Source organism: Equus caballus, chromosome 11, assembly GCF_041296265.1.
Source record: "Equus caballus isolate H_3958 breed thoroughbred chromosome 11, TB-T2T, whole genome shotgun sequence".
Lineage (NCBI taxonomy): Eukaryota > Metazoa > Chordata > Mammalia > Perissodactyla > Equidae > Equus > Equus caballus.
In genome coordinates, this window is record NC_091694.1 from 12232009 (window position 1) to 12255525 (window position 23517).

The window sequence follows — 23517 nt, forward strand, 5'->3', positions numbered from 1 at the left end:
CTTGTTCCCAGTGTGGTAAAGTGCTGTGTTCCCTCCTTGCTCCAGATATCCTTTACTTCTGTTATTTCACATTGCAATTTCCGTTCCAAGAACATGGAAGGACTAGGATGCCATAAGCCCAACATTCAAATCAGGAGTTTCCTCTCCCATAGAATGATCAGCTTGACGTGAAATGAATTTAGACCTCTGAACTGATTTATAACCTTTTCCTTGGCTTTTTATACAAATGGACTTCTGAGAATTCTTTTTTCCAGGGTGGAGCCTCTCAAAGCGTCTGCTCATGCCTCTAAGAGAGGTCACAAACTGGCCCTCCACAAACCACATCCAGCCAGCTGATGTATTTAGTTTGGCCCACATCGTGTTTTTTAAAAGTAAGAATTAGTTGTCAACATTTTAACTTTTTACATAAAAATAGAGGTTTATATAAAATAAAAATAGATTTCTACAAATATAAATTTATATAAAAATACAGATTTCAGTATTGTCTTGGGAAAAATAAAACCAGGGGAGGCAGCCCTGGGATGTTATTTCCACATGGGTAGTGGTGGATGGTGGACCATTAACCCAGAAAGAAACATATGAGAGGGATCATTCACAGGAAGGGTAGAGCTGGGAACGTGATCTGTTTTCTCCCTGCCTACATCTCTAGGTCTGAAACAGTTCTAATGAGCATTCACTTCTGCCACCTTAACATGTCTGAAACTAAATGCATCTTCCTAAATACCTGGCCAAATGTCTGGTTTCTGAAAACAGTGCAAAGGACTTCCCCTTTCCTAACCATGGAATCAGCTTTGACTCTTCCCTCTTCTTCCCCGCCATGCCCCCTCCCCATCGGCCACCGTACCCTGTGGTTTATTCTCTCAAAACTCCACCGAGCAAGAAGATATCTACCAGCCACATGAGCACTTAAAATGTGGCTAGTACAAATTGAGATAGGCTGTAAGTGAGAAAAACACACTGGGTTTTAAATACTTATGCTAAAAAAATAATAGTCGAAACTAGTGGATTAATAATTTTACATTGATTACCTATTAAAATGCTATTTTTGACATGGTTTAAATATATTATTAAAATTAATTTGCCCATTTCTTTTTACCTTTTTTAACGTGGCTTCTAGAAAATTTAAAATTACATTTGGAGTTCATATCTGTGGCTCACATTATATTTCTATTGGACAGCATTGCCTCAAAATATTTCCTGGTGTGACGTGATCGAGGTGCTAATTATCACTACAGTGGCAATCATATTACAATATATAAATGTATCAAATAAATATGTTGTAAACCTTAAATTTACACAAAGTTGTATGTCAAATACATTTCAATAAAAAAGAATCTCTCTTGGGTTTGTCCTAACATCTCTGGCATTGCTGCCATCCAATAATGTAGTGTCTCACCTCCCTTCACTCCTTGAATTTCACATTAGTATAGGCTTTCCCTCCTTCTAATCTGTTCTGCACACCCTGACCGAGCTTATCTGCTTAAAACGTTGCTTTTATCTTAAAACACTCCTACTCAAAAACTAACACCAGCTGCCAACTCTACCCCACAAAGTCCAAACCCTTGGCTGTAACAACTTCCACTTTAAAAACCTTATTGTGCACTTTATGAAATTCTCCCAACCACCTAACACCTAGCATGCCAGACCATTGACTTTCTAAACAGAATAGAAAGGACTGCGGCATTTGGCTGAGCTGGGAGTGGGGAGGAGAAGCACTTTTGATCTGAAAGGTTACAAAAACGATGCAGTTAAAGCAACCAGACAGTAGCTCTTCTCACCAGAGATGGTTTATACAACACCCCACAACCAAGTGAAGAATAATCAACATCTGTTCATCTATGAGCTGAACTATTTTTACATCAGTTTAGAGAATGAATAATAGCAGTGAGAGAAGAAACTGTTATATTTGCATTTCAGAAAACCAAAACTGAAAATCCAACCAGAAAAGCTGAAGTAAAATAGTCCTCATCACCCATCCATTGTAGGTCCAAGTTTCCTATATACATATATATAGCCTTGTCACAAAATAGATAAATTTGAATTACGCCAATTTGAAATGCTGTGGTATAAAATAATTAAAATATCATTTCAACTCAAAGTTTGAAAAGCATGAATTAAAAACTCATCAGGAATTATATAAATCCAAAGCTAACAGAGCTACTGATTCATCAGCTGTGTGGGTAAGTCTCCATGGCAACATGCATTTAGCTTGGGCAGAGAGACTCTTGTCAGGATTCATCCCAAACTGTGGGAGTTTTGAATTGTGTTGTCTTCAAGACTTCATCCCTTTCATAAAGCCATCATCCTATACACATGTTCTTTTATTTTTTCAGTTACAGATCAAACAGGGTTTGCCAAACACTGTCTAGCAGAGTCATTGGGTGCACGGGTCTTGAAAGGAGACAAATCCACATTCTACTATTTATCGTGTTATTGTAGACAGATTGTAGCAGTTCCAAGCTTCGCTTGCCGATTCTTTAAATTGGGCATAATTATACTTTCCCTACAAAGTTTTATAAGAATTCAATGAGATAATACACACAGTTAATACAGTGCTTGGCATGTACTAAGAGTTCTCAAAGGCAGGGCAATTGTAAAGATAACTTCCTATCTGGCCTATGCATCCTTGTTTTAGAAACTTTTCTCAAAGTAGCTTGAAGACTCTATAAAAGGGTGGGGCTCCGGTGTCTAACGCTTCCTACTAAACTCTGTAGGTTGAATAGAAAGTCACACATGACGGGGCTTTGGGTGGGGTGGTAACGAGCGCGTCTGCCTGTCCCGTTTCTGCGGCGGCCGCGACTCAGATGCAGGATTGGAGCTAGCAGGTCCCGGCCAAGCTGCACTCGTGCTTCCCTTCTCTGGCTTCGCCGGGCAGCTGAGGCAATGAAAACACCACCACGTGGCCTGCAGCGTCTGCGTCACGCGTCTTCGCCCAATGGTGAGTCGCGTCACGGAGCTGGGGGCGGGTCGCCAGCAGGGAGGTTCCGCCTACAGCCGTCGCCAATTGGCCAAGGGAGCGCCGCCGGCAGGGGTTCATGGCCAATAGCGGCCGGCGGTGGGGGCCCCGCCCTCTAGGCTGCTCAGCTCCGAGGGGGCCGGCAGGAGGGGCGGGGCGGAGCGAGGAGGGGCGGAGCTAAGCGGGGACGGGGCGGGGCTAGGGCGGAGGGGGGCCGGCGACCCGGCCCGCGGAGCCGGCGCCAGCGGGCTGCTGAGGTGGCTGTCGCCGGCTCGGAGTTGCGGCTTCCCCGGGTCGAGCCGCCGATGGAAGCCGAGGCCGCGGATAGCCCCCCGGGCGGGGTCAAGGCGGCGCTCAGCTGCTTCTCTTTCAACCAGGACTGCACGTAAGCCGCAGCGCCAACCTAGCCGGGAGGTTGGGGACAAAAATGTCGCGACCAGGGGTGTTGTCCTGTCGGCAAGTTGTAGCAAGAGGCGCGGGCCGACGCCCCAAGAGGCCCTCGACGGGACAGCCGATGGCTACCCCGACGGGTTCGGGTCTTGGGAGCCCCCCGCTCCTTCCCCCTCCCCAGCCCCCACCCCTAGTGCCGGCGGAGAGCCAGGAGGGCCGGCCGAGGGTGAAGGGAGGGAGTTAGCAAGGGGAGTGGGGCTGGAGAAGGCTAAGGAAGAGGGGGAAGGGACGAGTGACCAAAGTGGGGGTCTGGGGAAGGAGGGGCAGTGACCAAAACAAAGGAAATGGGAAGGGAGGGGGAAGTTGCCAGTTGACCCAAGACGAGGTAGATGGGGCCCAGGAAGATGGGAGTACAGGAAAAACTTTCCCATTTGTCCTTGAGCATCTCAACGTGGCATTTGGGCAGGGCCTCGGACAAAGAGGCAGCCTATCCCCGCGGCCTACCCAGGGCCGGCCCCTGTCCCAGCCCCAGCGCTGGGCATCTCGCCTGCCCGCTCTGGATGTCAGAAACCTTTCCATTGCTCTCAGCGTGTTGTCACATAGCCCACTCAGCGAGGCAGAGTCTCCTTCTTGGAGTCCAAAAGCCCTTTGCCGGGCCCAGGCTGCCTTCTTCGAGAAGCATGAGCTCCACCCTGTTGCTTTTTGAGTGGCTTTTTAATGTTTCACCTTGATGTTCACATTTGGACTTTGGCCAGAGAGCTCGCAGTTACTGAACTGTGTTTCAGACATCTGGAAGATTCCGTCGCTGAGCCGCAAACGCCTGTTTCCTTCTCTCTTTTGGAATTGTGGGACGCCAGCCCTGGGGAACCCTATGGAATAATCTGTTTGGAATGTGCACCCAGAGCATCAGGCAGGGATGACCACTTCCCAGTTTCCCACTTCCTGATGTACCAGTTTCTCTTGTGTTCCTTGTTTGAAGTCAGCTTCAGACTTGGGCTGCCAGGGACTGGGCTATGCTAATATTGAACATTCAGTGGTGTAATTAAGGCCATCATGTACCATAAGCAACTCTGGCTTCCATTCCTTTTGTGTTTCTGTTTAAAAACACCCTATGCCAAACAATATGCCTTTGTTCAAAAGAAAAGAAAACTGTGTAATCGGATAGCTGGACAGCTTAGTTTGATGAGTGACTTTCAAGCTTTCCTTGACCGCAACTCACAATGAGAAATACGTGTAGCAACATTGCCCGGTATCCATATCGTATAATATCACTGAAAAGCTATTCACAAAATGGTGTTTACCTTTGTTATATGCAAAACCCTCTGATATTTTCTTTTTCCTTTCCTTTAAAGCTGTTTGTGACTCACTGAATTGTTTTTAGGATCCACTCATGGGTTGAGACCCAAAGTTGACAAAAATGATGGTCTAGATAAAATTCTGATGTTTTGTAAGAAACATTTTGCAAGAGGGGCTGGCTGTTGAAATGCCTGGGTGTTTTCCTTCCCAACTGAACACAGGTTAAGGAGGGGAGGGGAGTTGGTTTGCTTACTGATAGTAAATGTTGTAAATTCTGCTTTATTAGATTTTTTTTAAGTGCTGTTAATTTTCACTCTAGTTAAGTCCTAGGTTTCTGTAGCAATTGGATAAGAATGTTATTTTCAAAACCGTAGGGTGCTTTGAAAGTTAATTTCCTTAGTCCCTACTGTCAGTTCTGTTTTCTTGGATGAAGGTTCTGCTGGGCAGCTCTGTCTCACCTATAAATAAAAGTTTTTGTCACAGCCAGTTGCTTTGCATCACAGAGGACATGACATTGGATTTTAAAATAAGGCAAGCCCCTTACTGAATCCATTTAGGAATATCAGTGTGTCTTTTTCTATAAGTGTAGGCTGAGTTTGGGAGCCAGGATTTCTGCAGAAGGTGAATGAAGACAGCTAAACCTCGCCAGGCTCCTTCACTCACACTTCGTGCTTGGCACTGTGCTAAACACTCTCAGTACATTTTTTCATTTGATTAGTGATATGTATTTGTCCCAAACGCTATTTCTGCGAGAGGTAATGAGAATTTTTTTTTTCTTGAGAAAGGCCTTATGGATAAAATAAGATCTAAGTCTGAATCCCTTGATTCAGTCTTTGGTAGCCATTGATCAATCATTCAAAACATAATAGTGATCACGCCACCATTTTCTCATATATAAAATTCTTCTGATCCAGGAGCAAGGCTTATGTTTGAAAATTACCTTAAATTGCTAGCTCTTTTTCTTAATAAGACTCTAGTTACAGTATTTTTTCCCCTTGCAAACTTTTGAGACCTCGGTTTATAACTAAATGCATTGATATTTATGTGAAAAGTTTAAAAATAGTCATCCCTACAGAGTATATTTTGAAGTTTTAAGAGGCTGCAGTGCCTTTCCAGTGCAGTTTGTCATCACTGACGTTGTGGTTCGGGATGCCAAACCCAGTTCTAAGTGCGCTGCTGCTCTTATGCAAATATCTGCCACACCAGCTTAGCCACTCAGCAGACTGGAGAAGCAGCTACCTAGCTGAGGAAAAGTTGACTGTAGTCGCCTCTCCCTGTGTCCCAGAGAAGAACTAACGTTTGGGTAGGAAAAAAAGATCCCAGGGAAATCATGTGACCCTCTCTTTTTTAGGCTAGTGAAACCAGAGCTCTGGTGACCAAAGGTTGTGGCAGTAAGCTGCTTATTTTAGCATATGCTTTCCTGTGAAGAACAAATCTCAGCTTTTCATATATTTGTTTTAAATGAGGAAGTTGGACTAATTTTTAGGCCCACGGGGTCCATTTCAAAGTCCATTATCTCCGACATCCATTTTCCCAGGATGGAAATGCTCAGGGTCAGACTTCTTCTTCTGAGTGTGCTCTGTGTAAGAGTTGTTCATCACTTAGGTGTGGGGGGCAAAGAAGGAGAGAGCCGGACGGGGATGCCAAGCCGCTGAACAAAATTGACTCGCTCATTTCATCCTGAGGCCAGGGAAACCTGGGTTCACACTCTGTCTTCATCTATTGGTTGAAAAGTGAAAAGTTAAGAAAACAAGATTTTTTTTTAGCCCACGTTGTCTCAGATAAGTGTTTCGTTTGGTCTTATTTGTTGGTTGTGATGCTAGCTTTGTGGAACAGAGAATAAAGCAGAGTTCTCAACTCTGGCTGCACACTAGAATACTTGAACTTGAAAAAAAAATCCAATTAAATAAAAAGCTCAGGGTTGGGTGAGCAGGGGTAGACGGTCATGAGTATTTTTTGAAAACTTTCCAAGTGAGTCTAATGTTCCTCTAGGGATGAGAGCTACTGATATGAAGTAGCCAGGATATTTTCATGGAAGTGATGAAAGGAAACATGTATTAAATTTTACCTCTATGATTGTGTATTTTCTAAGCCAAAAAAAGTCATCAAGAAAATAAAAAGTAATTTACCTCTGGGTAAACTACCTCTCAAACAACCAAAAGACCCCTAACTATGTTTGGGGTGGCGCTATAATGAATATGGTTAAACTTTCTATTTTTCCTATTTCTGTCCGTTTGAGAACGCATGGGCTCTGGTAGGTTTGACATTTCCTTTGATGATAGAGCCCATACAGTTTCAGGTCTCTTAGCCATTTCGCGTCTTTGACCTTTTCCTTTTACAGTACCTGCCCACCTGACAAGACATGCCTCGCCAGTTAGAAAGTTATCAAGCATCAAAGCTCCTGAGGGTGTGTGTTTGTCCCCTCTGAGGCCAGATGGAAAGAGGGTGTCTGTCTTCAGGCAGCTTTGTGGTTAGAAGATAGTACCTGTTGTCATTGCCATGTTGTCGTTATCTTCCACAGATCCCTAGCAATTGGAACCAAAGCCGGTTATAAGCTGTTTTCTTTGAGTTCCGTGGAGCAACTGGACCAAGTCCATGGCAGCAGTAAGTGTGTGTGTGTGTGAGATCTCAGGGACACCAAATCCTTCCTCTGGACTTTAATCTGTGGTGCTCCAGAACTTTCTGCGTGTCCCTCCCTTAACCGTCAAATTTGAGGAGTCAGTATTTTTTAGATTTGAATACAAATCCTTGCCTCCGCTTGCTTTAAAAAAACCACAGCAAAGCACTTAATAAGATTTGGCAATAGCTTGGTAACATTTTCTTTTTGTATTAAGAAATCCTTTGTTTGAAACCCTATTGTTGATACTTTTTCATATGCTTCTTTCACAGTCATCAATTTTTATAATTGTCAAGCCAAAAAGGTCACTTACGGCATTATATTGGCACTGTAGAATATTGGTAACATTCATTCAGTCATGGAAGTATTTCCTTTGTTTTAATAAAGCAACACCATTCCATTTGCATAGTCTGTACCAAAGGTGTTAAAGTACTTCTAGTGAATATTTTTAAAAATTTAGTTTAGGAATGTGCCTCTTATTTTCTCACGGTAATAATTTATGCCATCATATAGTGATGAATACACAATTTTTGGATTTCCTGGAAAGAAAGTGTTTTGGTAAATAATATATTGGGTTCCTAATTTATTTGTAAGATTTTTTTATTAGATCATTTTCGTGAATATTTTGTTCTGTATCTGTCCTATGTTGTTCCCTATGGGACTTTCCCAAGCACAAAAAAGGCACATATATGGAAAGAATGTTCTCAGAAGGACATGAGGCCTCCACCTGTGAGTGCTCAGGAGCCTTGCTAATATACCGTCTTCCTGAGTTCCAGAGTACTTCCCTGGTCGTAACACGGATGTCCAGGTTGTTTTCAACAGGAAAGGGATTCCAGAGAGGGTCAAGGAGCACAGCAAAAAGGGGAGGGGGGGACAGATTTAACTATGTCACTGCCACCCCCCATGGCAGTACCTGTATCTCCCAGGGACAAGAAGGATTCTGAAAGCAGAGGCTCCCAACAGTCACTCCTTTGAAACCTCCCAGAGAGGCCAGCCCTGATGGGTTGGTGGTTAAAGTTCAGCACTCTCCCCACCCAGATGGCCCAGTTTTGCTTCCAGGTCGTGGAACCCTACCACCTGTCTATTAGTTGCCATGCTGTGGCAGTGGCTCATGTAGAAGAACCAGAAGGACTTACAACTGGGATATACTACCATGCCCTGGGTGCTTTAGGGGAAAAAGTTAAATTAAATTAAAAAATTTTTTTACAAAAAGAAACCTCTCACAGAGAAAGGGTAGATTGAGGTTGTCCAAACCTTCCGAGTACGTTTTACAGAGCAAACAGTGGCACCCTAGGGCCTTGGAGGGGTGATTCCACCACACAGACAGCATCCAGGAAAGCTCTGGAAATCTGACTTTGTGTTCTAGTCACTAGCATTTTCTTTACTTGAGATATTTTAAAGGGCTTTGGAATTGCTACCTTGGGAAACGGTTAAAGCTTCACTGTAGAGGAAAAAAAATCATGGCAAACTCATGTTGGTGGAGGGCGCACAGTCAGCAAGACCAAGAGAACGTTGACTAACTGGCGTAAGCTGCGCTCAGTGTGGAGGAGCCTGAGATCCACGTAACCTCGGCTGCTTTCCCTCCCAGACGAAATCCCAGATGTCTACATCGTGGAGCGCCTTTTCTCCAGCAGCCTGGTGGTGGTGGTGAGTCATACAAAGCCGCGTCAGATGAACGTCTATCACTTCAAGAAAGGCACAGAGATCTGTAATTACAGCTACTCCAGCAACATCTTGTCCATAAGGCTGAACCGGCAGGTAAGCAGGGGAAATCCCTCCAGGTTGCAAGGCCTCTCCTCATTGGAAACAAAGAAAAAGATGAATATCTCGAAAGACGAGTGTCTCTACAACAAGCATCAAATTCCAAAGGGGATTTTAGCGCTCAGGTCTAGTATTATGGGGCTATCGTAAAGAGAGTCTACTCTCTTTATAGTTTCAGTGGCTTATCCTCCCTGGTCCTTCTGCCTCGTGCTCTTTCTTGAATGTCGGTCAATGGCTAGGGAAGCCCTCTCCCCTGGTGCAGGCTGGGCAGAACTCTGGCTCTGGAACTGTCCCTCTGAGCTATTTCAGGGGCTCCTTAAACCAGAGGGATGCCTCTCCGGTTTGGGCCCCAGACGGTGGCATCCATTGCAGACTGGCAGTAATGCCTCTCAGAATGAAACTTCTGCAGATAAAGTGTGGCCTCCTGGGTAAGTTCTGAAGCCAGTCAGTAAAATTGTCCCTTCTCTTGCCGGTACTCAGTTGCGTGCTTTCCCTTTTCTTTCTCCCAGCTAACCCTTGAAGATTTTTTCTTGTAGTGTTTTCCTTGGTGAAGGAAGAATTATTCTTATCTCAACGATGCAGTATATTCTCTTTAAAAATATAATTTCTTGTTAAATAAGTATTTGGGGTATTAGCAGAGTTGCCCTTAAATATTCTGTGAGGACGGGGACTCTTGTCTGTTCTGTTCAGTCCTGTAAGACCTGGTAGATAAGACAGTCCCTGGTAGGAAAACACTCAGTAAATATGTTTCCTGACTGCCTGTAACAAACAGATAGATCCTTTATATGACACACAGCTCTATCTATTCAATTAAATATTCCCAGGATGGTAGAGGTCATTGCATTCATGAGGACAATGTTTTCTTCTTTCTTTGTGCCTGAATTATTCAGTGCTAATTAATTTTTTTAACAAATGAGACAAAGTGCTTTCTTAAGTTTGTGAGCAGGAAGAGATTCTTCCCTCTTTGAGTTGATCCACTGTTTTGGTTGACTGTCCGCTGTGGAAGTCTCCACAGAGAGGGTGACAGGAAATAGCCTGAGAAATAGAAGATGGGGATTTTTAAGCGAGGAGTAAAGAAGAAAATTAACCCAGGTTCTTGGCAAGGAAAGGAAAGGGAGTTTGAGAGTTTTTGACTTGAAGGCTTTTAAGCTCAATTGCTGGCTCAGGTGCTCTCTGTGAAGTCTTGGTGGCACATTAAATTCCATTGCAGAACTTTTTATCTTTGCATATAGTTAGTCACCAGGATGTGAAAATTAAATATCCCTTTTTGGCACCCGATTGACTTTTTAAGATTGTTTGGGTGAATGTTCTGTAAAGATCACAACCCTCAAGTAGTTATCTATGGTATTTAATTATATAATTTCTCTCTTACTCTCTAATATTTTCATTAGCAAATGGGACAAGGAAGGATTATTCAAGTGTCTGAGTCTGTTAACCTTCAGATGCCACCCTCACCTCAGTGTAACACTCATTAACTTTCAGGTTCTTCTCCTCTATCTTCTAAGAACATTCATGCGCCTAGAACTCCTCAGCAATGAATGGCCAAGCTATTTGGAACCCAGATGGAACAGGTCTCTCTTTCTTTGGCATTTCTTATTCTAAGATCATTCAGAACAGGTCTGGAAAATGTTTTGGGTTCGCTCTTCTTAAAACCTTCCGGCTTGGGCCTTAACAACTTTTGGTTTAGGCAACTGCTGCAGCCCCTCCCTGCCAGTAGGGGTCCTGTGGTACTCCGGGCTCTTCCACCCAGCCATGGAGGAGATGAAAAGAGGGCCAAGGCAGGCCAGCCTGTTCTGTGGTGTCTCTGCTTCACCAGGCCTTCAGGCAGCTCCTGTTCCTTTTTAAAGAACAGGAAAAAACTAAAGGTTCGTGCAGGAAGTTATGTGGAAAGAAAAACCGCTGTTTTCCTCTAAATATATAGAAAGGAAGAACACTTATTCATGGTGATATTTTTCATTATTAGTTGATGGTATTCCCCTTGTACTTAATTGAGGAAATGTATTTTATGGAATAAAGACAGTAAACCCAATGTATTTCGATATGTAAACTTTTGCAGTCTTCGCCCGTCTGTTCTCAACCTCCATCTGGATGACAAGGGCCCCTCAGAGCAGATGTGGCATCTACAACTAGCCTCTGAAGCTAAATCGGAATCTGTGGTGCTCGAGGACAGACACTGTAAATATTTTTTAGAACTGATAAAAAGAGTTATTACTTATAATACCTAGAAAAGTCGATGAGAACCAGAGTGACAGAAAGAGCTGAGTTGAAGGCCAGCCCATGATTCTGCTAAGATGGAGACTGGTTGTTCAAGGAGGCAGTTCCCAGGGTCATGCTCATCCTCAGAGGCATGCTCTCCCTTGAACTTAAGACCAAGAACCTCCTCTTTCCCTCTGAATGTTTTGTCTGTTTTCCTCCCATTTAATTCTTGTCTGCAGCCAGCACGGGCCAACCTGAAATTTGGCTGAATGGGCCACAGAGCAGATGGTGCGGTTAGAGCTGGTGGGAAAAGATGCAGACGAGGTCAGACAAGCTAGATATAGATGCTGGTCCTGCCAGAGACATATGTTGAGGACCTGCTATTCTGGGGGTTGGGTGTGGGGCTGGGAGGGGTCACAAGAGGTTATCAGAAACCCAAGAACATAAACAAGCGTAGAGTAATATAGTCTAATTCATAGTAAGTGCTGGCAAGGGGCAAAGGGACCAGGCAAGTCAGAGAATACATATTTCATGGAGAAATACTAATATTTGTCATCACTTTTGAGACCCTGTTAGAGTTTGTTGCTCCTCAGAGCAGCCTCAGACCTGTGGCCACAAAGCCTTAATTAAAATTGAGAAAGGTGTTTCAATTTTATTTTTCTGCTTGGTTAAAGTGACAGTCTCCGTTTCTCTGAGCTGTGGGGCATCTTCCTGGGAAAACAGTAGGGCAGGCTTTTCCCAGGAGGAGAGCCTGCTGCTTTTTCACAGTATTTTTAGGTACCTCCCTTTCCAAGTATTGTTCCTTGGGATAAAAACGTCTGGCTCAAAAGCGTCACAATCACCTGGGGCACTTGTTGTCCAACCTCCTGAACCGGTATCTCCCAAACCAGAATCTCCAGGGAGGTCCAGGCCTTGGCCTTAGGTGCTTGGGTGCTCATCAAAGTCTGGGAGCCACCAGCCTGGAGGGAGCCGAGTCAGACATGTAGGCAGTAGGCGGCTGCCCAGAGGAAGGAAGGAGCTACCAGACCGAAAATTCCTTCCCAGCAGCTCCTCTCTGGTAACCAGCATCTGCACTTGTACTGAGCTACGCATTCCCTTCCTTTATGCATGCAGCGCGTTAACCCGGTGTCCTGTTTCCACTTGGGAGAGCACATGGCCATTGGGAAGAGGCTGTAAAGCTGACACTTCATTTGAAGAGGAAGAGAAGGGAGGGGGTGGGGAAGAGGAGCTGAGCACAGCGGAGCTGCAGGGGACGGCAGGCCCTGGAATGGGGTGTTCCTGCCAGGGCTGGAGGCTTCTTGAAGTCTCTTTACCAGGGCTGCCGAAAGTGGGCAAAAGTGCGTCTGGAGGAGAGTTTGAGTGGAATGAAGTTAAAGCTGGTAATTATTTGGAGAGGAGTAAAACATAAGGTTGGGTGATACAGAGAGAGCAAAGAAGCCCACATCTGTACCCGAGGGAGACTTTGTTATGAATGTTGAAGGGAGCCTGTCAGACGGGAGTAAGGGACCAAAAAGCTTACCGGAAAGTGTCTGAAATGGCAAAGGGGGTCTGATCAGGAAGTGTTCAGGTCCCTGTTCTAAGGAGAGGGGACAGTACAAAAAAAATAGAAACCTCAATTTCTAAATGAAATTTCTTAAGATCTTGTATTCTGTGCTTCTGTTCAGGTGGGTAATGATGTATATGTGTGCGCGTGAGTGCATGCACACGTGCCTAACCATAATCTTCAAATGGACCCTCAGATTCTTCCTCCTTTAGGTTTAGAATCAAATTAAGACTCTCATGAAAGGCAAGTGATTTCAATTTGGTCGGTCCCTTTGCAAGGACTCAGTCCGGTAGGTTGACGAGTCTGTGTGATTACAGAGGCTGCTGGTGTGCCTGGAGGAGTCCATTTACATTCACAACATTAAAGACATGAAGCTGCTGAAGACGATCCTGGATGTTCCTGCAAACCCAACAGGTGAGCTCCCAAAACAGGATTGATACCCCCAAATCTCATATCCAGGCACCCCTTTCATAAGCTGCATTTCTACCTACATTGAAACCTGAAGCGGTATTTATCTTTTACAAGTCTTAGTGGTGGTTACCTCGAGGCTTTTTCTTAACGGCGGCAGATTCCAATTATATTAGGCTGTGTATCCTACAGGAGAGCTGTGTGGCCGTCATTGCAGCCTGTGAGAAACCCCTTTCATCTGGGACTTATTCTCAGCAAATGTGTCAAGGCGTTTAAGGTAGGCGTGTAGGAGATTTCATGCATCTGATATTAGAAGGTGTATACCCCTAATTATTTTTGGTGGTTGTTTAGTACAGAGTAGGTGTAATAATTAGAAGCAGGTTTTGACTTGGTGTGTCCACGTGATTAGGAGAAAGACAATCCCAACCGTAAGGAGTGTGTTTGTTTACATTACAAAGAAATCTCTCTACTTGGATGATACGCTAGGATATTGAACTTGACTAAATTCTCGGGATGTAACCCTGTTTAATAAGTTTCCCATTTAAGAATGGGAATAGTTTGGATTTGTTAGACTGAAGTAGCAGATGATGATGTTTTATGAATTCTGGCTCTAGAAGTAAACGAGAAAAGTCCCTCGTTGTGTGGTAGGTGGGGTGTCGTCAAACCAGAACAATTTGTGTATCTAATGAGTCAGGTTAATATTTGTAAATCGTATTCCAATTTAGTGTCATTAAATGACTGCTATAGTTTACTGCCATTTCCTAATTCTTTGACTTTCACTCAATTTCAAGATCTGTGCAGCCCAACCCAAGTCACCTGGACTCTTTGTGTCTCAGTGTCCTTATCTGTAAAATAAGAGAATAATACCCGTCTCAAGGATCAGCTGAGAGTTAAACCAGGGAGTGTTTGTGAGAGTGACCAGCCCATGGCCTGCCGTGCAGTAAACATCTCCTCTGCCTCATTTCCTCCTTTCCATCTCAGTTGTGTAGATGGCCATTTGTTGTTGACTCAGTGCTTGAAAACTTCAGCCATGACAAAATATTTTTAAAAAACAACGCCATTGAGGCCGTTATAAAGTTCTGTGAGATAAGGACTTTTAAGCATATTTTACTAAATGAAGGATCTATGAGTCGTAAGTTTTTTGTTTTAGGAATGAGAGGTTGAACTAATCTGGAAAAGCATTTATTGAAGACCTACTGTGTGCGTGGTACCATAGTGGGCACTGTCAGGATCAGATATGGCAACGCATACCAGGAACCCAGAATCTGGCCACACTAGTTCCTTGAACTGGTGTGTTCTCTGTGACAGTACGAGACAAATGCTTGTACTGGGAGCAAAAGCAGCCTTGGGTAGGGCTAGGATCCGGTGTGGGACGTGGGGTACAGACAGTTGGAGGGAAGATGTGCCCTTCTGATAGGGCGGGAGAGGAGCTTCAGAATGTGAGCAGAGCTCTGGGAGAGGTGGGGCTGAGCTGGACTTAGGTGGATTTGGAGAGGGGATGTGCCAGGCAGACGAGAGCTCAAAGCTGCCTTTGGCTCTCCATTTCTTTGAAAAGACAGGAGTTGGGCATAGTCACTGCCCTCTCCAGCAGAGGGACTGTGTGTCAGCGGAGTGGTCAGCTGTGCTCACTCCCAGCGTCACACACCCAGCCTGCTCAGGCTGGGGGACTTGAGGACTAGGCCTCTTCCTCCTGTGAAAAGTGAAGTTTCTCCCCATCTACTCTTTTTTGTTTTTTGAGGAAGATTAGCCCTGAGCTAACATCTGCTGCCAATCCTCCTCTTTTTGCTGAGGAAGACTGGCCCTGAGTTAACATCCGTGCCCATCTTCCTCTACTTTATATGTGGATGCCTGCCACAGCATGGCTTGCCAAGTGGTGCTATGTCCACACCCGGAATCCAAACTGGTGAACCCCAGGCTGCTGAAGCAGAACATGTGCACTTAACCACTGCGCCACCGGGCCGGCCCCTCTCCCCATCTGCTCTTAATTTTTAGCAAGTATAGCTTTTTTCCTTAGCTCAGAAAACTCACGTTTGCCTCACAGTTAGCAGTTTAAACAGGGAGAAAAGACTTTGAAAGCATGGGGCTGTTTGTACTTTATGTTAGAGAGAATGTGTATTGTTTGTAAAGGGAATAATTTTCTCAAGAAAAATTAAAAACAATGGGAGGTGTTTTCTCTGTCTCAGATAAACATTATAAATGGATTCAGGGCCAGATTTAGCTTTTCCTCCTGAAAGGCCACAAGTGGGTTAAAGACCAGAATGTGTCTTATTGCACCTTTGGCGATCTTTGGAGAGTCAGCCCAAGACCTTTTCACATCCTGAAATTTATAATTATCATCTCAACTTTCTTCTTCAGTGAAATGGAGATGATCGTTTTTACCCCACCAAGCTATTATGGGAGGATGAACTGAGGGCATGGAGTGAGCGAGAGCACAGCACGTCTGCGCTGCACACGCGGGCATCTGCTAGGTTCACCCACCAGCCCAGCTCCAGCCCAAAGGCAGCTTCACACCCACCGGTCAAAGTCACGCTGCAGTGACATGACCAGTTCCTCACTCAAGAGCTTCAGTGGCCTCTGAGCTGTCAAAACCATGACCATCAAATCCTCAGAGATCGGGAGTCTCCTTTATTTGTTCTCATTCTGTAATATATTTTCTGAACAAAAAAGATAAGACAGAAACTCTGGTTCTTGGTATTATAAATCTCTTAATGGGTACACAGGGAGATAGAATCACTTGTGTAATTGGCTTGAGCACACAAATTCTGAATGTATTTTGACCTAGCGAACCACAAATAAATGATATAAACAGAGTTCTACCATCGCTTTGTGCTCAGTAGCTAACACGGCTGTAAATTTCCTTCCTGTTGTCTGTATTTGTGTCTTGCCCATTCGTGTTGGGTCAAAGATTGCAGGCTGTTTCCTTTAAAGGGTTTGGCCAGACGGGGCTTGAAGTTAATTTCCTGCTAGCACAGCAGTCTGTGCACTGAGCAGTTGAGGGTGGAAATCTCCCTAAAAATTCTGCCAACCGCGGAACTTGGGCATGCCGTAGATCCTGCAGCCTTTTACGGAATATGGAGGGAGCAGGCTATACCACACAGCAATGTGTGTACTAGAGCAAAGTCAGATGTATTCCTCAGCGAGGGCTTTCTGAAATGGTAATACAGGTGGGGTAAAAGGCTCTCATCCTCAGTAGTGTAGAGCATTGGCAAGCACAAAGAAGATTTCTCGGTTTGAAAGTTGGAAAGCACATTCTGAGACATTCTTCAGCCCAGAGGGAGCTGCATTGATAAATCCCCCTTAACTTGCTTTAAGGTTGACGGGAGGATGATTTAGAATCACGGGCCTTCCTTCCAATTCCAGCTGATAATGCCACTGGTTCTTGAATCGACAGCACACACTTCTTCTCCAGCTGTGGAAGAATTACAGCCAAACAATTTCAGTGAAATGGTAGCTGACAACGATTTATGAAAATGTGTGTCAGTTGTAAAACAAGTCCAAAAACCGTATCAATACCTGACTCCCACATAGAAAAAAGATTGGAATAAAATATGCTCAAATATTGAGGATAGTGAAAAGCCTCTGGGTTTTACAGTGATGGGTGATTTTTATTCTCTTTCTTTACGCTTTCTGGGCTCTGCAAATTTTTTACATTATCACTTTTATATTATAAAATAATATCAAAGAAAAGGCTTTGTGTGACACCTAGGACAGAAACAGAAAGCTAGTAGAATGGTTATATCTAAGCCTGAAGCAAACTCTTCACACTTTCCTGGGGGGCTTCACAAGAAGTGAAGAAGCATTCTTATAGCTAGGTGGATTTGTCTGAGAATTAGACCGTTAGAAATCGACGGAACTCATGTTAAGCATTTCTGGGGACTTGCATTAAGTCTGTGTGCAGGATCCCTTGGTTGAATTCAGATGGGTTGGCAGAGGTGCAAGGCCAGAGGCAAAACTGTCAAATTAGCGGCTATATGTCGGAGTATTCTGTCCGAGCCGTTATCCTTTGTCCCTTTCTTATTAGAATCTCGTGTCGTGTCATTCTCCATTAGGTATTACAGAAAGTGCCATGTTAGCTGAAGAAGTTGAAGTCTTTCCTCCTTTCTGTGATATTTACATATTAACAAAAAACTCTGATGGTCACCTCACACCTATTAGAATGGCTGTTATCAAAAAGACAAGAAATAACAAGTTTTGGTGAGGATGTGGAGAAAAGGGACGAACACTTCCCGCTGTTGGTGGGAATGTAAATTGGTGCAGCCACTATGGAAAACTATATGGGGGTTCCTCAAAAAATTAAAAATAGAACTACCATATGATCCAGTAGTTCCACTTCTGGGTATTTATCTGAAGAGAACAAAAACACTAGCTCAAAAAGATGTCCATGTCCCCATGTTCATCGCAGCATTATTCACAATAGCCAAGATCTGGAAACAACCTAAGTGTCCATCAATGGATGAGTGGATAAAGAAAATGTGGTATAAATATACAATGGAGTATTACTTAGCCATAAAAAAGGAAAGATCTTGCCATTGCAACAACATGGATGGACCTTAAGGGCATTATGCTAAGTGAAATAAGTCAAACACAGAAAGACAAATACTGTATGATCTCACTTATATGTGAAATTGTTAAAAAGAAGGAAAGAAAGAAAGAACTACAGAGAAGAGATTGATGGTTGCCAGAGGCAGGGAGTTGGGGGTGGGCAAAATGGGTAAAGGGGGTCAAAAGGTACAAACTCCCAGCAATGAAATAAAGTCATCTTGGGGATGTAACGTACAGCGTGGTGACTATAGGCAATAATACTGTATTGCATATTTGAAAGTTGCTAAGAGAGTAGATCTTAAAAGATCTTGTCACAAGAAAAAAATTTTGTAACTATGTATGATGACGGATGTTAACTAGACATTTTGGTAGTCATTTCGCAATATATGCAAATATCCAATCATTATGTTGTGCATCTGAAAATAATATAATGTTATATGTCAATTAGACCTCAATTGAAAAAAAAACCCTGGAGGGCAATGGGAAAGAATTGTCCAAGCCTCCTGCTCAGAGTCCCAGCTTTCCCTGCCCCAAAGATGGGCCCGATACTCTCAGATAGAAGAGGCACATGAAGACGGGCGGCTTGGAATGTTGAAGCTGGAAAGAAACCCAGATCACCGTAGCCCCCTCATTTCACGGGTAGGAAATGGGCCTGAAAAGGCCACGAATAACTCAGCCAGAGAATAGTAGATGGCAGACCTGGGTCTTGAGCCCATATCATCAGCCTGTCTCTGCCAGATAAGTATTCTTAAAACACTGCCTTTTTTTCCTAACAGTTTTATTGAGATGCAATTCACATGCCCTGTGATTCACCCATTTAATGTGCACGATTCAGTAGCTTCTAGTATATTCAAAGAGTTGTGTCATCATCACCACAATCAATTTTAGAACATTTTCATCACCCTAGAAAGAAACCCCATACCTCTTAACCATCACCCCCTCTGCCTCCAGCCCTAGGCAACCCTTACCTGCCTCCTGTCTCTATAGATTTATTTATTCTGGACATTTCGTATAAGTAAAATTCTATAATACGTGATCTTTTGTGACAGGTTTCTTTCACTTAGATAATATTTTAAAGATTCATGCATGTTGTAGTGTGTATCAGTACTCATTTCTTTTTATTGTCTAATAATATTCCGTTGTAAGGAGGTATCGCATTTTATCTATCCATTCATCACTTGATGGACATTTTGGTTATTTCTACTTTTTGACCATTATGAATCATGTTGCTTTGAATATTTGTATACAAGGTTTTATGTGGTTATGTGTTTTCATTTCTCTTGGGCATATACCTGGGGGTGGAATTTTTGGGTTATAGAGAAGTCTATATTTAACATTTGGGGAACTGCTAGGCTGTTTTCCAAAGCACCGCCCCATGTGACGTGCCCAGCAGCAGTGTATGAGGGTTCCGGTTATCTGTCTTTGTGATTATGGACATCCTGGTGGGTGTGAAGTGGTATCTCTTTGTGGTTTTGATTAACTCTGCTCTTTTTAATCATATGTACTCAGAAGCCTTCAGCAGTTACCCGCTGCATTTGTAAGATCTTAACTCTTTGGTTTGGTGCGTCCTTCCCCAGCTGCCACATTCTATCTTAACATCCTTTCTGCTAACCACTCCTGTGGGAACCCACCGTGCAATCTCCTGATTGTCTTCCCTCCCCCATTTCTCAAGGCCAGATGCCTTCTGCCTGCCTAGCTGCTTTTTTTTTTTTTTGTACTTTTCAATATTTAGCTTTTTAAAAAAAAAATTCTTTATTGTGGTCTAAATAATTTATAACGTTGTGAAATTCCAGTTGTACATTAATATTTGTCAGACACCATATAAATGTGCCCCTGCACCCCTTGTGCCCACCCTCCTCCCCCTTCCCCCTGGTAACCACTAAATTGTTCTCTTTGTCTGTAAGTTTGTTTATCTTCCACATATGAGTGAAATCGTATGGTGTTTGTCTTTCTCTGTCTGGCTTATTTCGCTTAGCATGATGCCCTCCAGGTCAATCCATGTGGCTGCTAATGGAATGATTATGGCTAAGTAGTATTCCATTGTATATATACACCACATCTTCTGTATCCAATCATCAGTCGCTGGGCACTAGGGTTGCTTCCACATCTTGCCTATTATGAGTAATGCTGCAATGAACATGGGGGCACATAAGTCTCTGTATTGTTGATTTCAAGTTCTTTGGATAAATACCCAGTAGTGGGATAGTTGGGTCATATGTATTTCTATTTTTAATTTTTTGAGAAATCTCCATACCGTTTTCCAAAGTGGCTGCACCAGTTTGTATTCACACCAGCAGTGGATGAGGGTTCTCTTTTCTCCACATCCTCTCCAACATTTATTATTTTTTGTCTTGGTGATTATAGCCATTCTAATGAGCATAAGATGATATCTAAGTGTAGTTTTGATTTGCATCTCCCTAATGATTAGTGATGTTGAGCATCTTTTCATGTGCCTATTGGCCATCTGTACATCTTCTTTGGAAAAATGTCTGTTCATATCCTCTGCCCACTTTTTGATTGGGTTATTTTTTTGTAGTTCAGTTGTGTTAGTTCTTTATATATTATGGAGATTAACCCCTGATTGGATATATGATTTGCAAATATTTTCTCCTAGTTAGTAGGTTGTTTTTCATTTTGATCTTGGTTTCCTTTGTCTTCCAGAAGCTCTTTAATCTGATGAAGTCCAACTTGTTTATTTTTTCTTTTGTATCCCTTGTCTGAGTGGACATTGTATTTGTAGAGATCATTTTAAAGCTTATGTGAAAGAGTGTATTGACTATATTTTCTTCCAGAAGTTTTATGGTTTCAGGTCTTACCTTCAAGTCTTTGATCCATTTTGAGTCTGTTTTTGTGTATGGTCTACTTTCATTCTTTTGTGTGTGGCTCGCCAGTTTTCCCAGCACCATTTATTGAAGAGGCTTTCCTTTCTCCATTGTACGTTCTTGGCTTCTTTGTCAAAGATGTGTGGTTTTATTTCTGGGCTTTCAGTTCTATTCCATTGATTTGTGTGCCTGTTTTTGTACCAGTACCATGCTGTTTTGATTACTATAGCTTTCTAATGTGTTTTGAAGTCAGGGATTGCGATGCCACCCGCTTTGTTCTTGTTTCTCAGGATTGCTTTAGCTATTTAGGGTCTTTTGTTGCCCCATATGAATTTTAAGATTCTTTCTTCTATTTCTGTGAAGAATGTCATTGGGATTCTGATTGAGATTACGCCGAGTCTGTAGATTGCTTTAGGTAGAGTGAACATTTTAGCTATGTTTATTCTTCCAATCCATGTACATGGAATGTCTTTCCATTTCTTTATGTCATTCTCGATTTCTTTCAACAATGTCTAATAGTCTTCCTTGTATAGGTCTTTCATCTCCTTGGTTAAATTTATTCCTAGATATTTTATTCTTTTTGTTGTGATTGTAAATGGGGTTGTATTCTTGAGTTCTTGTTCTGTTAGTTCGTTATTAGAGTATAGAAATGCCAGTGATTTTTCTAAGTTGACTTTGTATCCTGCAACTTTGCTATAGTTGTTGATTATTTCTAACAGTTTTCTGATGGATTCTTCAGGGTTTTCTATATATGAAATCATGTCATCTGCAAATAGTGAGAGTTTCACACCTTCACTGCCTATTTGGATTCCTTTTGTTTCTTTTTCCTGCCTAATTGCTCTGGCCAAAACCTCTAGTACTATGTTGAATAAGAGTGGTGAGAGTGGCACCCTTGTCTTGTTCCTGTTCTCAGAGGGATGGCTTTCAGTTTTTCCCCATTGAGTGTGATGTTGGCTGTGGTTTTGTCATATATGGTCTTTATTATGTTGAGACATTTTCCTTCTATACCCATTTTATTGAGAGTTTTTATCATGAATGGGTGTTGGATCTTCTCAAATGCTTTCTCTGCATGTATGGAGATGGTCATGTGATTTTTCTTCCTCCTTTTGTTAATGTGGTGTATCACATTGATTGATTTGCAAATGTTGAACCATCCCTGTGTCCCTGTTATGAGTCCCACTTGATCATGGTGTATGATCTTTTTAATGTATTGCTGTGTTCGGTTTGCCAATATTTTGTTGAGGATTTTTGCATCTGTGTTCATCAGAGATACTGGCCTGTAATTTTCCTTCTTTGTGTTGTCCTTGTCTGGCTTTTGGATCAGGGTGATGTCGGCCACATAGAATGTATTAGGAGTATTTTCATCTTCCTCAATTTTTTGGAATAGTTTGAGAAGAATAGGTAAGAAAATTGTCTTGCCTAGCCATTCTTGAAATCACATTTGGATTGCAAAGAACTCAAATGAGATGGGGAATTGGGTTCCCAGAGCAAAACTGGGAAGATATGAGTGGTCTCTTCTAAGGCTGGAGCCCAGGGTGACCTTGTACAGGCAAGAGGTTGCAGGGTGCCAGATCCTGCAGGTAAGGGCGCCGGGCTCTGTCCCTTTCCCCCATAGCTCTGTGTGGCGAGTAATCAGAGCACAGCCAGAGCAGCAGTTAGGACCTTGGTTCCAATTCTCAACATTTGATTTTTTTTCTCAGCTCTTCCTCCCAGCAGATTAGGTAGAGTACATTTTTGCCTGATCTAAAGTTTTTCTTATACTTTTATAAGAAACCCATTTAACATACTAACTTGTAATGAAGATGTCAGTCACCTTTTTATTTAAAAACATGTGTCTCTGACCTAAACATGTAGTTCCTGTTCTGATAATGCTTTTGGTTCTGGTAATTCCTTGAATTCACTTCTATCCTGAACATTTCTATTAATCTAAACCATTGTTGTGAAAATCATTTACATAAATGCTAATGGGATTTTCCCCTTGGAAATAAAAATAGCTTATGTTAGTTCAATGGTTTGATTGGCTATTTACTCTTCCAGAATATTGTCGAAACATCTTAAATCCAAAATGTCCTCTTTCTTTCCTTTGTGTCAGTGGCAGACACACCATGTTAACTGCAGGTGAAGCCTTGAAATGAACTTCCACCTCTGGAGGCGCCCGTTGCCCTTATCAAGGCAGGACATTGGCTCAGAATTGAGCGATTTCTCAATAGGTCCTCACCCCCACCCCCCACCTCCTCTTCTCCAACTTGAAATGACTGGCCAAGTGTATTTAATCACCTGCAGAAGGGCAAACACACACTGCCCTTTCACAGTAGGAAGATTTTTTTCAGTTAGGAGTCGATCCTCTTATAGCCCTTAAAGGTAATGGAATCGGAAGAGAAGCAGATGTTGTTTCAGAGCTCTGGGTAAAGTGTGAAGAAGAACATTTTCAGTATTCTAAATTCTCATTGCTTAGCTGTGGAGAGAACGTGGGCAGTGTCAAATCATGAAGTTTTCCCCTGTGAATTTACTTTATAGGAGTCTTTGATTAGAACAATCAACTGAAAGTCAATGTCTGCAAAGCCGTTCCTCCCCTCACCAGTAGGTGGCACTGTGGCTGTACTGTTTTCAGATGCCCTTTCCAAGCACGCTCTCTCCCACGGACACTGGCTTTTCATCTGCTCTTTATTCTTTGCCAGGTCTGTGTGCCCTCTCCATCAACCATTCCAATTCTTACGTGGCCTACCCTGGAAGCCTGACTACAGGCGAGATTGTGCTTTATGATGGACACTCCCTGGTAAGTTGACAGTGACCCTCACCAACCCAGCTCACCTGCTTGGCTGTGTGGTCAGTGGCAGGCAATGAGCAGGCGCTGCCGCAGTGGGGTGAGGTGCGGAGGCGGAAGCAACAGTGGGGAGTTTATTCTGGCCACAGCAGTTGTGTGGAGGAGACGGTAATGATATTTGCCATCATTGCCATCAGTCAACATAACCATGAGGCAGCATGC

The 23517-nt window shown here is 43.1% G+C and overlaps 1 protein-coding gene across 5 annotated transcripts in view; it reads left to right on the plus strand.

Annotated features, from left to right (window-relative positions):
- Positions 1 to 3141: 3141 nt before the first annotated feature.
- The window catches only part of WIPI1 (WD repeat domain, phosphoinositide interacting 1), a 32561-nt gene continuing 12185 nt past the window's right edge, over positions 3142 to 23517 (plus strand). For 3 of the 5 annotated variants that reach the window (XR_011423156.1, XR_011423155.1, XM_023652160.2), the window contains exons 1-5: positions 3152 to 3341; positions 7164 to 7246; positions 8848 to 9017; positions 13077 to 13173; positions 23210 to 23307. Coding sequence is in view for 3 of the 5 variants with exons in the window: in XM_023652160.2 (XP_023507928.1) it covers positions 3262 to 3341; positions 7164 to 7246; positions 8848 to 9017; positions 13077 to 13173; positions 23210 to 23307 (528 nt within the window). In the remaining 2 variants the exon portion in view is untranslated. Of the gene's footprint in view, positions 3342 to 7163; positions 7247 to 8847; positions 9018 to 13076; positions 13174 to 23209; positions 23308 to 23517 lie in introns of all 5 variants that reach the window. The other 2 variants (XM_005597243.4, XM_001499325.5) reach the window with 2 other exon arrangements.